Source organism: Ipomoea nil, unplaced genomic scaffold, assembly GCF_001879475.1.
Source record: "Ipomoea nil cultivar Tokyo-kokei standard unplaced genomic scaffold, Asagao_1.1 scaffold1262, whole genome shotgun sequence".
NCBI lineage: Eukaryota > Viridiplantae > Streptophyta > Magnoliopsida > Solanales > Convolvulaceae > Ipomoea > Ipomoea nil.
In genome coordinates this window covers 298,310-312,174 of record NW_017617690.1, presented here as the reverse complement: position 1 = coordinate 312,174, position 13,865 = coordinate 298,310, and the positions used below count along the sequence as shown (strand labels likewise).

The 13,865-nt window shown below is 39.1% G+C and overlaps 3 protein-coding genes and 1 pseudogene across 3 annotated transcripts; 3 read left to right on the top strand and 1 right to left on the bottom strand.

The window, feature by feature from the left end:
- Positions 1-5,319: 5,319 nt before the first annotated feature.
- Positions 5,320-6,400, bottom strand: LOC109184422 (annotated as a pseudogene).
- A 618-nt stretch (positions 6,401-7,018) lies between these two features.
- LOC109184421 (protein FAR1-RELATED SEQUENCE 5-like) lies at positions 7,019-9,194 on the top strand. Its single transcript, XM_019334422.1, has 3 exons — positions 7,019-7,058; positions 7,617-8,430; positions 8,639-9,194. The coding sequence occupies exons 1-3, from the start codon at positions 7,019-7,021 to the stop codon at positions 9,192-9,194; spliced, it is 1,410 nt and encodes a 469-aa protein (XP_019189967.1).
- A 406-nt stretch (positions 9,195-9,600) lies between these two features.
- Positions 9,601-11,140, top strand: LOC109184420 (protein FAR1-RELATED SEQUENCE 5-like). The gene is made up of 2 exons (XM_019334421.1): positions 9,601-10,376; positions 10,585-11,140. The coding sequence occupies exons 1-2, from the start codon at positions 9,601-9,603 to the stop codon at positions 11,138-11,140; spliced, it is 1,332 nt and encodes a 443-aa protein (XP_019189966.1).
- Positions 11,141-11,546: 406 nt separating this feature from the next.
- On the top strand, positions 11,547-13,590 carry LOC109184419 (protein FAR1-RELATED SEQUENCE 5-like). The gene is made up of 2 exons (XM_019334419.1): positions 11,547-12,322; positions 12,531-13,590. The coding sequence occupies exons 1-2, from the start codon at positions 11,547-11,549 to the stop codon at positions 13,588-13,590; spliced, it is 1,836 nt and encodes a 611-aa protein (XP_019189964.1).
- Positions 13,591-13,865: the final 275 nt, after the last annotated feature.

Genomic DNA, 13,865 nt, shown 5'->3' with positions numbered 1-13,865 from the left:
AGCTTTATGTGCGGTTGACGCACATTAAGCATTAAAATATAAATCAACGGCTCAAATCAATGAAAATTTAAAAAAAAAAAAAAAAAAAATGCATGTTTGGGAGAAAGAAGCATAAGCTAAAAATGGCGCACCTTAAATGATAGAAACACGCACCTTAAGTATTAAAACAACGCATCTTAAGTGTTATAACAACGCACCTTAAGTTTCAACAACTACTCACATTAAGTACAAAACTCACGCACCTTAAGCACAAAAACCATGCACCTTAAGAAGGAAAACCACGCACCTTAATTAATTTGACCATTATACAAAATTTAGCAAATTGCCACCACGTTTTTTTTTTAAAAATTTTGATAATCATAGACGTTGATTTAAACAAGTTCAATGGCTTAGATTTAACCGCACCTGGGCTCACCAACCTCGAACCAATTATATATATATATATATATATATATATATATATATATATATATATATATATATATATATATATATATATATATATATATATATATATATCTATATATATATATATATATATATATATAGATAAATAAGTAAATAAATAATCACTAAAAAAATAAAATGATTACATTCTTGTGTATGCAACAAGGGATGACAATGAGTCGGAAGAGGGCTACATCTATCTATCACCCGATTCACCTCAAACTTTCTCCACCTACCTCCTTCCCCGGCCTGCATTGGAAATATTTTAGTACACATTTTATTAAATGATGTGACATATGATTAAGTGTTGTTGTTGGTAGTGTTGTTGTTATTATTTTGTGTTGGGGAAAACCCACATATATGCACTACATAAGGCCATGGTGAGCACGGGGTAAACCATGCTCCAGCACACGAGAGGTTAACCATACTAACAAGAAGACCATATGTAATTGGTTCGATCAATTCAAGAAGGTTTTGACAAGAAACGAACTTATAATTCATAACTTTCTAATACGAGAATCATGTTCCACCCACGTGACCACCCATTTCAAAATAATGTTATAATTATTTAGAGTAAAAGATATTTTTGGTCCTAGACTTTTAGTGGTTTGGAAAATTTTAGTCCTTTATAAAAAAAATTTGCCATTTTATGGACAGAGTTATTGTGGCGAGGACATTTTTGGTCCTCCGTCTATATTTCGAGGGCATTTTTGGTCCTCCGTCTATATTTCTGTTAGATAACCGTATGAGAGAGGGGCAATTAAGTTAAGTTAGGCTATCTCCTTCTATCTATTATATCAATGTGTGTTTGGCGGCTTCGATTCTCCTTCTATCTATTTGATTAGTAACCTGTTTGGCGGCTTCGATTCTCCGACAATTTCTTCGTACAACTGCAACTTGGACTCTCCGACTCCTTCGAATTATGATCGAGAAGAAAACAAAACACACATAGATATAATAGATAGAAGGAGATAGCCTAAATTGACGTAATTCCCCCTCTCTCAGACGGTTATCTAACAGAAATATAGACGGAGGACCAAAAATGTCCTCGCCACAATAACTCTGTCCATAAAATGGCAAATTTTTTTATAAAGGACTAAAATTGTCCAAGCCACTATAAATTTAGGACTAAAAATGTCTTTTACTCAATTATTTAATTCACATAGCATGATTTTTTACTAAATTAAAGGACAATTGACATTTTGAGTCTTCCACTCGTTATGGTGGAAATTTAATCATATCATTTAATTATTTATGGGTACATTTACTCTCTATGTTTTTAAAAGAGTGACAGATTAAACTAACCCCTTGATTTTAGGGTTTTAATAAGAACTAGATGCATCGCTTCAATAAAAACTTACAGGGCGTTTGGTTGGAATGGGGGTGCAACCAATTCAAGTTAGGCTTCATCAACTATATATCTCACTAAAATAAAGTAGTTTAAGAAGGAAAAGTTTCGGAAGAAGGCAACCGAAATGAAAGGGTTGGGAATGAAGCATGCTCAAGGAAAGGGGATATGGAGAAGAGTAGTCCAGAAGAAGTCTTTTGAAAATCTAAATAAAAGGATAAAAGGAATTTAATGTTATTATCCAAGATCATGGAACTTTATTGAATACCTTTTAAGGAAGATCATCCTCGGAAGAAGCTCATACAAGGAAGAACAAAAAGAGTCGTTAGACAAATGCAACTTGTCTATCACTTATAAGTCTACATACACGCAAGACAAATTGGTGACAAGTAGAGCAGTTCTTTTTTACTAAAGTGTTCTTATGCATTGATAGGTAAACGATCATTACCCTATGGATATTAAGTTGCACAAGTTAAGAGATATGACAACGGATTTTAGGGGATTATGGCAGCTTTTGGACCCCTACCACTTGTTGAGTGACAATGGACAAATTCAAATTTAAAGTTGGCACTCACGTACCCCTCCTCATCTTTAAAATGAGGACCTCAAGCTTAGAAGAAAAAGATTGGTTGTGAAAAGTATTCTCAAAGCTTTGCTGCTACATCAAGTCTTCTAAGCTAAAAAAGAATCAGTTTGATTATTTCAAGTCCAACATACAACCATAACCATCTTTCAAGCTGAAGGAAGTTGGGATTGGAGATCAACCTAGCTAGCAAGGCGACTTCGTGACTGACCCTTTGCTAGTCCTGGTTAAGCATCGAAGGATAAAATGACTTTGTGGTTGACCCATGCCTCAATGACTGTTAACCGGTAAAAGTTGTAGGCTTCAATTCATTCAGCTTTGTATCTGTGTAACCAAATACTTAGTAGAATCCTCCTTGAATTTAAGGGAAAGAGTTGAGTAGGAAAGTTTTCTAAAACACTATAAATATCCATCTATCTCGGTTATTCATTTTCATTATATTACTTTTACGAATAACTAACCTCATCATAATTTAACACACACTATCACAACGAAATCGCAAAACTTAGCTACATTGTTTTATCAGCAAGCTTCAAGAATTTCCCTACAAGAAAACTTGTTTCCTAGCTTTGATTTGCAAATTCAAGCTCATTTAGAGCTATTTCGAAAAGTTTAAAAATACTCAAAAGTCTATTCAACACACACACCCCCACCCCCTTTCTAGACTTTTAGCTTGCTTAGAACCAACACTTAGAAACTAAATTTGTATCGCGAATAATTGAGAGATGATGAGTAAATTATGAATTGGTTTATCAACTATATATAATGATTTCACCTTTTTTACACATCAACTTCTATTTTTTGGATGACGAGAAAAACTCTCAGTCACTATTCAATGGTGCATGTCTTGTGATCCTAACCAACAAACGACCATAATGAGGTAAATCAACTTAAGTTGTTCATAACTAACCAGCTTAAACGAAGAAGCTCAATAGGTCATTTATACTAGGAATAAAACGTAGAAGCGTGAATGTAGTTACTATGACCAACTTTCACTTTTGTCTAATGATGTTTTTCACTATCAAATTTGTATAAAAATAAAAATAAAAATAAAAAACTTCCTTTTGCAAGAGAGGTTGCTAGCTTGGTGCCTTAGACATTGGTCCAATGGATAAAAAATAACCTTTAAAACTTACTTACAATGGTAAGGTTGGGGTTCGAACCCTAGCTTATTTTTATTATAAATATTAAATGAAAATTTACAAATTTGGTCCCTGAGTTATAATGGTAGTGACGACTCAGTTCGTGAGTTATGACCGTATCAATTTTTAGTCCCTCAGTTATGAGCGAAGTGGCGCATTTGGTGCCCGACCGTTAAAACTGACGGAAAAATAAAAAAAAAATATTTAAAATCTTAGTGGTAAAGTAGGAAATTCACATTTTATTCACTTTTGCAACATTATTTTTAACTTCCTAGCCTCCTATTTCAAGGTTACATTCTTCAATTCCAAAAACAATTCAATAACCTTCGTATGACTTGTTAGTAACCTGAGTCTTGTATAAGGAACCTGTGACTCAGTACAAACAAGAGAACAATTGATCATTGTCTTCAAGCATGTGAAACCCGTCATCCTAAAAGTTTTTTTATTTCCATTACTAAACATAATGATAATCAAACCATGACTTTTGAAATACAAGATATCAAATTTCTCAGGTTATTTTTATAACAAATTCACTAATGGAGTAACTTGAGATTTTTAGTACGTAAAATTCTTTCGTAAGCTCTGCAGTAACTTAATCAAGAATCTATATCCTGACAATATATATATATATATATATATATATATATATATATATATATATATATATATATATATATATATATATATATATATCCATCACCTCCTCTGTCTTCTTAAAAACCAGAGAAATGAATGTGTAACCTAAGACTCAGTTATGAAAATTCTAAAAACTTTTGTAACTTCTAAAAACGATTATTGACTAAACTACTGCATAACAAAAATTACATACTAAAAATCTCAAGTTATTCCGTTGGTGAATTTCTCATAAAAGCAACCTGAGAAGTTTGACATCATTTTGTATCTCAAAAATTCTGGTTTGATTACATTTGTTGCTTAGTAAAGAAAATTGAAAATTGAAAATTGATAGGATAATGTGTTTCACACGTCTGAAGACAATGATCAAGTGTTTCTTTGTTTGTGCTAAGTCTTAAGTTTGTTATACGAGAGCCAAGTTTCTAATAAGTCATACTAAAGCTATTGAAATGCTTTTAGAATTGAACAATCTTAAAATAAGAGGCTAAGAAGTGAAAAAATAATGTTGTGAAAATGGTTTTGACATAAGAAGGAGAATAAAATGTGAATTTTCTACTTTACCGCTCAAATTTTAAATATTTTTAAATTTTTCCGTCAGTTTTAACGGTCGGGGACCAAATGCGTCACTCCGCTCATAATTGAGGGACTAAAAATAGATACGGTCACAAGTTCATAAGCCAACAACGGGAATAACCAATTACTCAACAATAAGGTTTCCAAGAGTCAAACACAACAACAAGCATAGTGGTATATATATATAGCCAAAGGAATACATATATCAATATCAATAATCAAATATTCAATATCCAACCAAACTCCAATCCACCTTATACGCCAAGAGTCCAACCTGTACACATGTCCAACCTTATCTACCAAAGTAAAGCCTAAGCTTCTTCCACCGATGCAATATACAATATATATTCAAAGAAGTATATATATATATATATATATATATATATATATATATATATATATATATATATATATATATATATGGAAAATCAACGATTTGGTCCCTCAATTGTTAACAAAATATCAATGTAGTCCCTTAATCGCGAAATCATCGATTTAGTCCCTGGAAATAACTGTTTTTAGTTGATTTGGCCCCTCCGACCGTAGCCCGTTGAAAATCCGGCGAAAGCTCCGATTTGGCATGGGTAACTTTATCATTTCGCATTTTGGTCATTTCTCACTTCCAAATCGTAGACCAAACCCGGATCCAGTGCTCTGTTCGGATCAACGTGCCCGGATCCGTGAACAAACGGGGAGGAATCTGAGCCGGTGGCTAGGTCAGTAATATTGCTCCCGGAGTTGTCCACGTTGTAAGCCGTGGTCATGAGTGCGGATTTGATGGCGGCTGGGGTCCAGTTTGGATAGGCCTTTCGAAGCAAGGCAGCCAATCCACTCACATGAGGACAGGACATGGAGGTGCCGGAGATAATGTTGAAGTTCACTCTTCTTGTATCAATGTCCAAATCGGTGGGACCTATGGCGCCGGTCCAGCCCGCTAGAATGTTAACCCCGGGAGCGATCACATCCGGTTTGAGAATTTCAGAAGTAACGATGTTCGGGTCGCGGCTTGAGAAAGCAGCCACTCGCGGCGCCGCCGGCGAGGAACTGATTACGGTTCCGCGAAATTCGATTGTGGCAGTTGGAGATGAATCGGATCTCACGTAATCACGGATTTTGTCTCCGTCCGTTTGACCGACCATTGATGAGGGGATCGGATGCGCATCGGCCACAAGCTCTTCACCAGAATCGGCCAAGTTAGCGAGGATCATTCCGACGCCGCCGGCTTCTTTTACTGCAGCTCCTTTGGTGACTCTGGCATTGCCTCCTCTGTCACACAACACGATCTTTCTGGTGACTTTTGAAGTATCCAGTGCACCAAAATAACAGTACCTGCTGTCGCAATCACCACCGTAGACTACCGGCAGTTTTCTTGTCGCCGAGGGATTTACCGGAGTACAACGACACGGCACTGAAGATCCTGTCGTCTCCTAATATCACGTCAGCCGGGAATTCCCTATCAACAGTGGAAGCACCAACCGTGAGAATCCATGGCGCGATGTTCACGGCAGTATATGGATCTGGACCAGAATTTCCAGCAGAGCAGGATACTAGGACACCGTGCTCCGCCGCACCAAAAGCCCCAATCGCAATGGAATCGAGGTAGTACTGTGGAGCGTAGCCGGGTTTGGTCTGACGGAGAATAAGACCAAAATGCGAAATGACAAAGTTACCCATGCCAAATCGGAGCTGTCGCCGGATTTTCAACGGGCTACGGTCGGAGGAGCCAAATCAACTAAAAACAGTTATTTCCAGGGACTAAATGGATGATTTCGCGATTAAGGGACTACATTGATATTTCGCTAACAATTGAGGGACCAAATCGTTGATTTTCCCTATATATATATATATATATATATATATATATATATATATATATATATATATATATATATATATATATATATATATATATATGTATGTATATATATATATACATAGGGTGCCATTCACATGCAAACCCTCTTAACATACAAACCTGTGGATTAATATGAGCCATAAGATTAAAATAGATTAATGGCTTAGATTGAAGGAAAAACAATTAATCCATCACAACAATTAACGATTAAAAGGGTAGTTATGACAATTACAATCTATCCTAATTAGACTAAAAATACGAAACTGATATATATCATAAAATAATGAAGAGTAGTTACAGTAGGATTACAATTAACAAAGAGGAACCAGATCAGACAGCGGCAGTTCATTACCAAACGGCAAAAACTCCCCATAAACACCACGGTAGTTCATCCCTCGCCGGCAACAGATTTTCCAGCAAAGAACACGGTAGAAAACATGGATGCAAACTTCGGCACTATGCCGCCACCACCACCAGGTAACCCCCGAAACTGATAACTATAGTTTACCTACACTGTATTAAGAATCTGAAATTGTATGTGTATCACTTTTCAAGGCTACCATGCACGCATTTGTAAAACTCCATAAGCCTGCAAAACCCATAGATAATACAACCTGGGGGGGGGGGGGGAACAATGACCCATGCTAGAAGGAATATGCGCACATAATCAGTAACTACCGTGCACAAATCAGAACCCCCCACTAGGCTGTTAAAACACACAGACCCTGAACTAGAGACTGATGGTAGAAACACGTGGAATCAGAAATCTAGTTTGCCCCCAAGCACACAACCCCATACTAGCATGCACACATCTAAAACAGGCCCAGCGAATGGGCACAACACACAGGCAGTGACACATTCATAGGACGCATGCAAATCAGAAACTGGTCAAAGAGTTAGGGTTTAGGCGCACAATAAACGACCAGATTAATGCAACTGTAATGCTAGTGCACAAAATTAAAATTGAATGTTAATGGTACCGCACATCATTTCAATTGGACACCACTTCTAATCTGTATGTATTGTGCTCCACAGGTGAGGAACAATCTGAACCCAATGTAAAACAATGTCACATGGAAATAGGCGATGACGGTGACAAATATTGGACACCTGCAACCCAAAAACAGACGACACCATATGAAGGACAACGATTCGAAACAATAGAGGCCGAGATTGATTTCTACGAAACATATGCAATGGAGGCAGGATTTGATGTTAGGCATGGCACAAAGCGTAGAAATCGCTTTGGGGAAGTGTATATTAAATACATGTTGTGTTCACGGGAGGGATACAAGGCCAAAAGGAAGGAACCCAACAACACCACAAAAGAACGAAACAAACGGCGAAGAGTGTCCAACAGAATAGGTTGTATGGCGCGTATGGTAATCACAAAGTGTGACACTGGCGGATACAAAGTCCATGCAGTCCAGCTGCGACATAAACACTGCCTATGCTCGGAGGACAACAGACCTTTTTTAAAGATAAATAGGCAACTTGACATCGGCCACAAAACATTTTTGGCAAACTGTGCGAAGGCAAACATAGGCCCGACAAAAGCTTTCAGACTGTTCAAAGAGATGGTGGGAAGTTTTACTGATATCGGAGCAACCTGCATTGACTTCTGCAATTTTAGGCGAGACCTATTAGCCTATATTGCTGAGGCAGACGCACAAATGGTGATAGAAGACTTGTTCAAAAGAAAAGAGGCAAACCCGGACTTCTATTTCGATTTCGACATAGACGAAGAAGCTCAATTATCTAGGATATTCTGGGCAGACGCAGAATCTCGGCGGAATTTTGCATGCTTCGGCGATGTCATGTCATTCGACGCAACTTACAGCACAAACAGGTACACATCAAATTAGTTTATAGTTGGTGACCACTGTGTGTGCATGCCTTACAATACACATGTGCGCATAATATAATGATGAAAAATAAAAAATAATACCCTGTGTGCATGATACACAATACCAGTGTGCGCAGCAGTAACAAATATGGAAACCTTATAACCCAAAAAATAACGTGCAATAATGACTCTAACAATGCTTACATCGCAGGTACAAGTTAGTCTTCGTCCCTTTCACGGGGGTGGATAACCACAAAAGGTGCATAACATTCGGGGCAGGACTGATTGCGAAAGAAGATGTAGAGTCGTATGAGTGGCTACTAAAAAGGTTCAAAACAGCAATGGAATACACCCCAAGATGTACTATAACTGACCAGGATCCAGCACTAAAAATAGCAGTACCACAAACTATGCCAACAACACGGCACAGATTCTGTATGTGGCACATTATGACAAAAGTTGGTGAAAAGGTAGGAGTTACCTTGTGGCATAACGACAACTTCAAGAAGGAACTGAATAGTATCGTATGGGATGACACGCTGCCCGTAGATGAATTCGAGAGAAAATGGAAGACACTAATGAAAGACTTCAATCTTGAAGAACATAGGTGGTTTGCCCAACTGTATGAGGCGCGTGCATCATGGATACCTGCGTACTTCACAGACATACCCATGGGAGGATTGTTGAGGACAACATCAAGGTCAGAATCAGAAAACAGCTATTTCGGAAAACAGCTATCCCATGCTAGAAGGAATATGCGCACATAATCAGTAACTACCGTGCACAAATCAGAACCCCCCACTAGGCTGTTAAAACACACAGACCCTGAACTAGAGACTGATGGTAGAAACACGTGGAATCAGAAATCTAGTTTGCCCCCAAGCACACAACTCCATACTAGCATGCACACATCTAAAACAGGCCCAGCGAATGGGCACAACACACAGGCAGTGACACATTCATAGGACGCATGCAAATCAGAAACTGGTCAAAGAGTTAGGGTTTAAGCGCACAATAAACGACCAGATTAATGCAACTGTAATGCTAGTGCACAAAATTAAAATTGAATGTTAATGGTACCGCACATCATTTCAATTGGACACCACTTCTAATCTGTATGTATTGTGCTCCACAGGTGAGGAACAATCTGAACCCAATGTAAAACAATGTCACATGGAAATAGGCGATGACGGTGACAAATATTGGACACCTGCAACCCAAAAACAGACGACACCATATGAAGGACAACGATTCGAAACAATAGAGGCCGGGATTGATTTCTACGAAACATATGCAATGGAGGCAGGATTTGATGTTAGGCATGGCACAAAGCGTAGAAATCGCTTTGGGGAAGTGTATATTAAATACATGTTGTGTTCACGGGAGGGATACAAGGCCAAAAGGAAGGAACCCAACAACACCACAAAAGAACGAAACAAACGGCGAAGAGTGTCCAACAGAATAGGTTGTATGGCACGTATGGTAATCACAAAGTGTGACACTGGCGGATACAAAGTCCATGCAGTCCAGCTGCGACATAAACACTGCCTATGCTCGGAGGACAGCAGACCTTTTTTAAAGATAAATAGGCAACTTGACATCGGCCACAAAACATTTTTGGCAAACTGTGCGAAGGCAAACATAGGCCCGACAAAAGCTTTCAGACTGTTCAAAGAGATGGTGGGAAGTTTTACTGATATCGGAGCAACCTGCATTGACTTCTGCAATTTTAGGCGAGACCTATTAGCCTATATTGCTGAGGCAGACGCACAAATGGTGATAGAAGACTTGTTCAAAAGAAAAGAGGCAAACCCGGACTTCTATTTCGATTTCGACATAGACGAAGAAGCTCAATTATCTAGGATATTCTGGGCAGACGCAGAATCTCGGCGGAATTTTGCATGCTTCGGCGATGTCATGTCATTCGACGCAACTTACAGCACAAACAGGTACACATCAAATTAGTTTATAGTTGGTGACCACTGTGTGTGCATGCCTTACAATACACATGTGCGCATAATATAATGATGAAAAATAAAAAATAATACCCTGTGTGCATGATACACAATACCAGTGTGCGCAGCAGTAACAAATATGGAAACCTTATAACCCAAAAAATAACGTGCAATAATGACTCTAACAATGCTTACATCGCAGGTACAAGTTAGTCTTCGTCCCTTTCACGGGGGTGGATAACCACAAAAGGTGCATAACATTCGGGGCAGGACTGATTGCGAAAGAAGATGTAGAGTCGTATGAGTGGCTACTAAAAAGGTTCAAAACAGCAATGGAATACACCCCAAGATGTACTATAACTGACCAGGATCCAGCACTAAAAATAGCAGTACCACAAACTATGCCAACAACACGGCACAGATTCTGTATGTGGCACATTATGACAAAAGTTGGTGAAAAGGTAGGAGTTACCTTGTGGCATAACGACAACTTCAAGAAGGAACTGAATAGTATCGTATGGGATGACACGCTGCCCGTAGATGAATTCGAGAGAAAATGGAAGACACTAATGAAAGACTTCAATCTTGAAGAACATAGGTGGTTTGCCCAACTGTATGAGGCGCGTGCATCATGGATACCTGCGTACTTCACAGACATACCCATGGGAGGATTGTTGAGGACAACATCAAGGTCAGAATCAGAAAACAGCTATTTCGGAAAACAGCTATCCCATGCTAGAAGGAATATGCGCACATAATCAGTAACTACCGTGCACAAATCAGAACCCCCCACTAGGCTGTTAAAACACACAGACCCTGAACTAGAGACTGATGGTAGAAACACGTGGAATCAGAAATCTAGTTTGCCCCCAAGCACACAACCCCATACTAGCATGCACACATCTAAAACAGGCCCAGCGAATGGGCACAACACACAGGCAGTGACACATTCATAGGACGCATGCAAATCAGAAACTGGTCAAAGAGTTAGGGTTTAGGCGCACAATAAACGACCAGATTAATGCAACTGTAATGCTAGTGCACAAAATTAAAATTGAATGTTAATGGTACCGCACATCATTTCAATTGGACACCACTTCTAATCTGTATGTATTGTGCTCCACAGGTGAGGAACAATCTGAACCCAATGTAAAACAATGTCACATGGAAATAGGCGATGACGGTGACAAATATTGGACACCTGCAACCCAAAAACAGACGACACCATATGAAGGACAACGATTCGAAACAATAGAGGCCGGGATTGATTTCTACGAAACATATGCAATGGAGGCAGGATTTGATGTTAGGCATGGCACAAAGCGTAGAAATCGCTTTGGGGAAGTGTATATTAAATACATGTTGTGTTCACGGGAGGGATACAAGGCCAAAAGGAAGGAACCCAACAACACCACAAAAGAACGAAACAAACGGCGAAGAGTGTCCAACAGAATAGGTTGTATGGCGCGTATGGTAATCACAAAGTGTGACACTGGCGGATACAAAGTCCATGCAGTCCAGCTGCGACATAAACACTGCCTATGCTCGGAGGACAGCAGACCTTTTTTAAAGATAAATAGGCAACTTGACATCGGCCACAAAACATTTTTGGCAAACTGTGCGAAGGCAAACATAGGCCCGACAAAAGCTTTCAGACTGTTCAAAGAGATGGTGGGAAGTTTTACTGATATCGGAGCAACCTGCATTGACTTCTGCAATTTTAGGCGAGACCTATTAGCCTATATTGCTGAGGCAGACGCACAAATGGTGATAGAAGACTTGTTCAAAAGAAAAGAGGCAAACCCGGACTTCTATTTCGATTTCGACATAGACGAAGAAGCTCAATTATCTAGGATATTCTGGGCAGACGCAGAATCTCGGCGGAATTTTGCATGCTTCGGCGATGTCATGTCATTCGACGCAACTTACAGCACAAACAGGTACACATCAAATTAGTTTATAGTTGGTGACCACTGTGTGTGCATGCCTTACAATACACATGTGCGCATAATATAATGATGAAAAATAAAAAATAATACCCTGTGTGCATGATACACAATACCAGTGTGCGCAGCAGTAACAAATATGGAAACCTTATAACCCAAAAAATAACGTGCAATAATGACTCTAACAATGCTTACATCGCAGGTACAAGTTAGTCTTCGTCCCTTTCACGGGGGTGGATAACCACAAAAGGTGCATAACATTCGGGGCAGGACTGATTGCGAAAGAAGATGTAGAGTCGTATGAGTGGCTACTAAAAAGGTTCAAAACAGCAATGGAATACACCCCAAGATGTACTATAACTGACCAGGATCCAGCACTAAAAATAGCAGTACCACAAACTATGCCAACAACACGGCACAGATTCTGTATGTGGCACATTATGACAAAAGTTGGTGAAAAGGTAGGAGTTACCTTGTGGCATAACGACAACTTCAAGAAGGAACTGAATAGTATCGTATGGGATGACACGCTGCCCGTAGATGAATTCGAGAGAAAATGGAAGACACTAATGAAAGACTTCAATCTTGAAGAACATAGGTGGTTTGCCCAACTGTATGAGGCGCGTGCATCATGGATACCTGCGTACTTCACAGACATACCCATGGGAGGATTGTTGAGGACAACATCAAGGTCAGAATCAGAAAACAGCTATTTCGGAAAATTTACAAACCACCACTGCAGCTTGGTAGAATTCATGGCGCAATACAACAGCGCAATTGGAGAACAACGACATAAACAAAAAAAACTCATTGCAGAGAATGAAGGCTCGTACCCTGAAACTAAAAGCCCTTTGAGCATTGAGAAACACGCTGCTAACGTGTACACCATAAACATATTCTATGAATTCCAAGAAGAGATATGGACAGCCAGTTTCAAGTGCCACATCACCGACAAAAACCACACAGGCGATATATGGAAGTACACAGTTGAGGAAACAGGGAAGAAAACGTTTGAAGTAACACACATCCCAAAAGCGGAGAAAATAGAGTGTCCATGCAAGAAATTCAACCGTGTTGGTATACTATGCAGGCATGCGTTGGTGGTTATGAAGGCAACAGGATATGAAACAATCCCACAAAAGTATATTGTTCCACGCTGGACACGAGATGCACGCACACAACCATTGTACGATGTCCCGTGGGCAACAAGAACAAATATTCCCACAACGAAGGAATCAGAAAAAGTTGCCAATCAACTTTGAAGTGAATTCTACACCTGCATGGGATTGGCAAATGGTTGGCCTAACAAAATGGATAAAATGTTGGCAACATTGCAACAACTAAAAGAAGATCTACAAAGGGAGAGGCCACAAACACAAGAGAGTGACAACAATGAATCTGTGCTTGAAAGGCTAGTCGGATCAACCAAACCAGGAGACATACAAATAAAACCACCCAAGGTAGCAAAAAACAAAGGAAGTGGGAAGAGAATCAAAAGCTACAAAGAGAAAGCCACAACAAAGAAACAAAAGAAAAA

Excerpts from the sequence above, each read along its gene's own strand:
- LOC109184421 (XM_019334422.1), top strand. The coding sequence starts at position 7,019 with ATGGATGCAAACTTCGGCACTATGCCGCCACCACCACCAG. Across the intron at positions 7,059-7,616 it reads TATGCCGCCACCACCACCAG|GTGAGGAACAATCTGAACCC; the intron begins GTAACCCCCGAA and ends TGTGCTCCACAG. Across the intron at positions 8,431-8,638 it reads GCAACTTACAGCACAAACAG|GTACAAGTTAGTCTTCGTCC; the intron begins GTACACATCAAA and ends CTTACATCGCAG.
- LOC109184420 (XM_019334421.1), top strand. The coding sequence starts at position 9,601 with ATGGAAATAGGCGATGACGGTGACAAATATTGGACACCTGCAACCCAA. Across the intron at positions 10,377-10,584 it reads GCAACTTACAGCACAAACAG|GTACAAGTTAGTCTTCGTCC; the intron begins GTACACATCAAA and ends CTTACATCGCAG.
- LOC109184419 (XM_019334419.1), top strand. The coding sequence starts at position 11,547 with ATGGAAATAGGCGATGACGGTGACAAATATTGGACACCTGCAACCCAA. Across the intron at positions 12,323-12,530 it reads GCAACTTACAGCACAAACAG|GTACAAGTTAGTCTTCGTCC; the intron begins GTACACATCAAA and ends CTTACATCGCAG.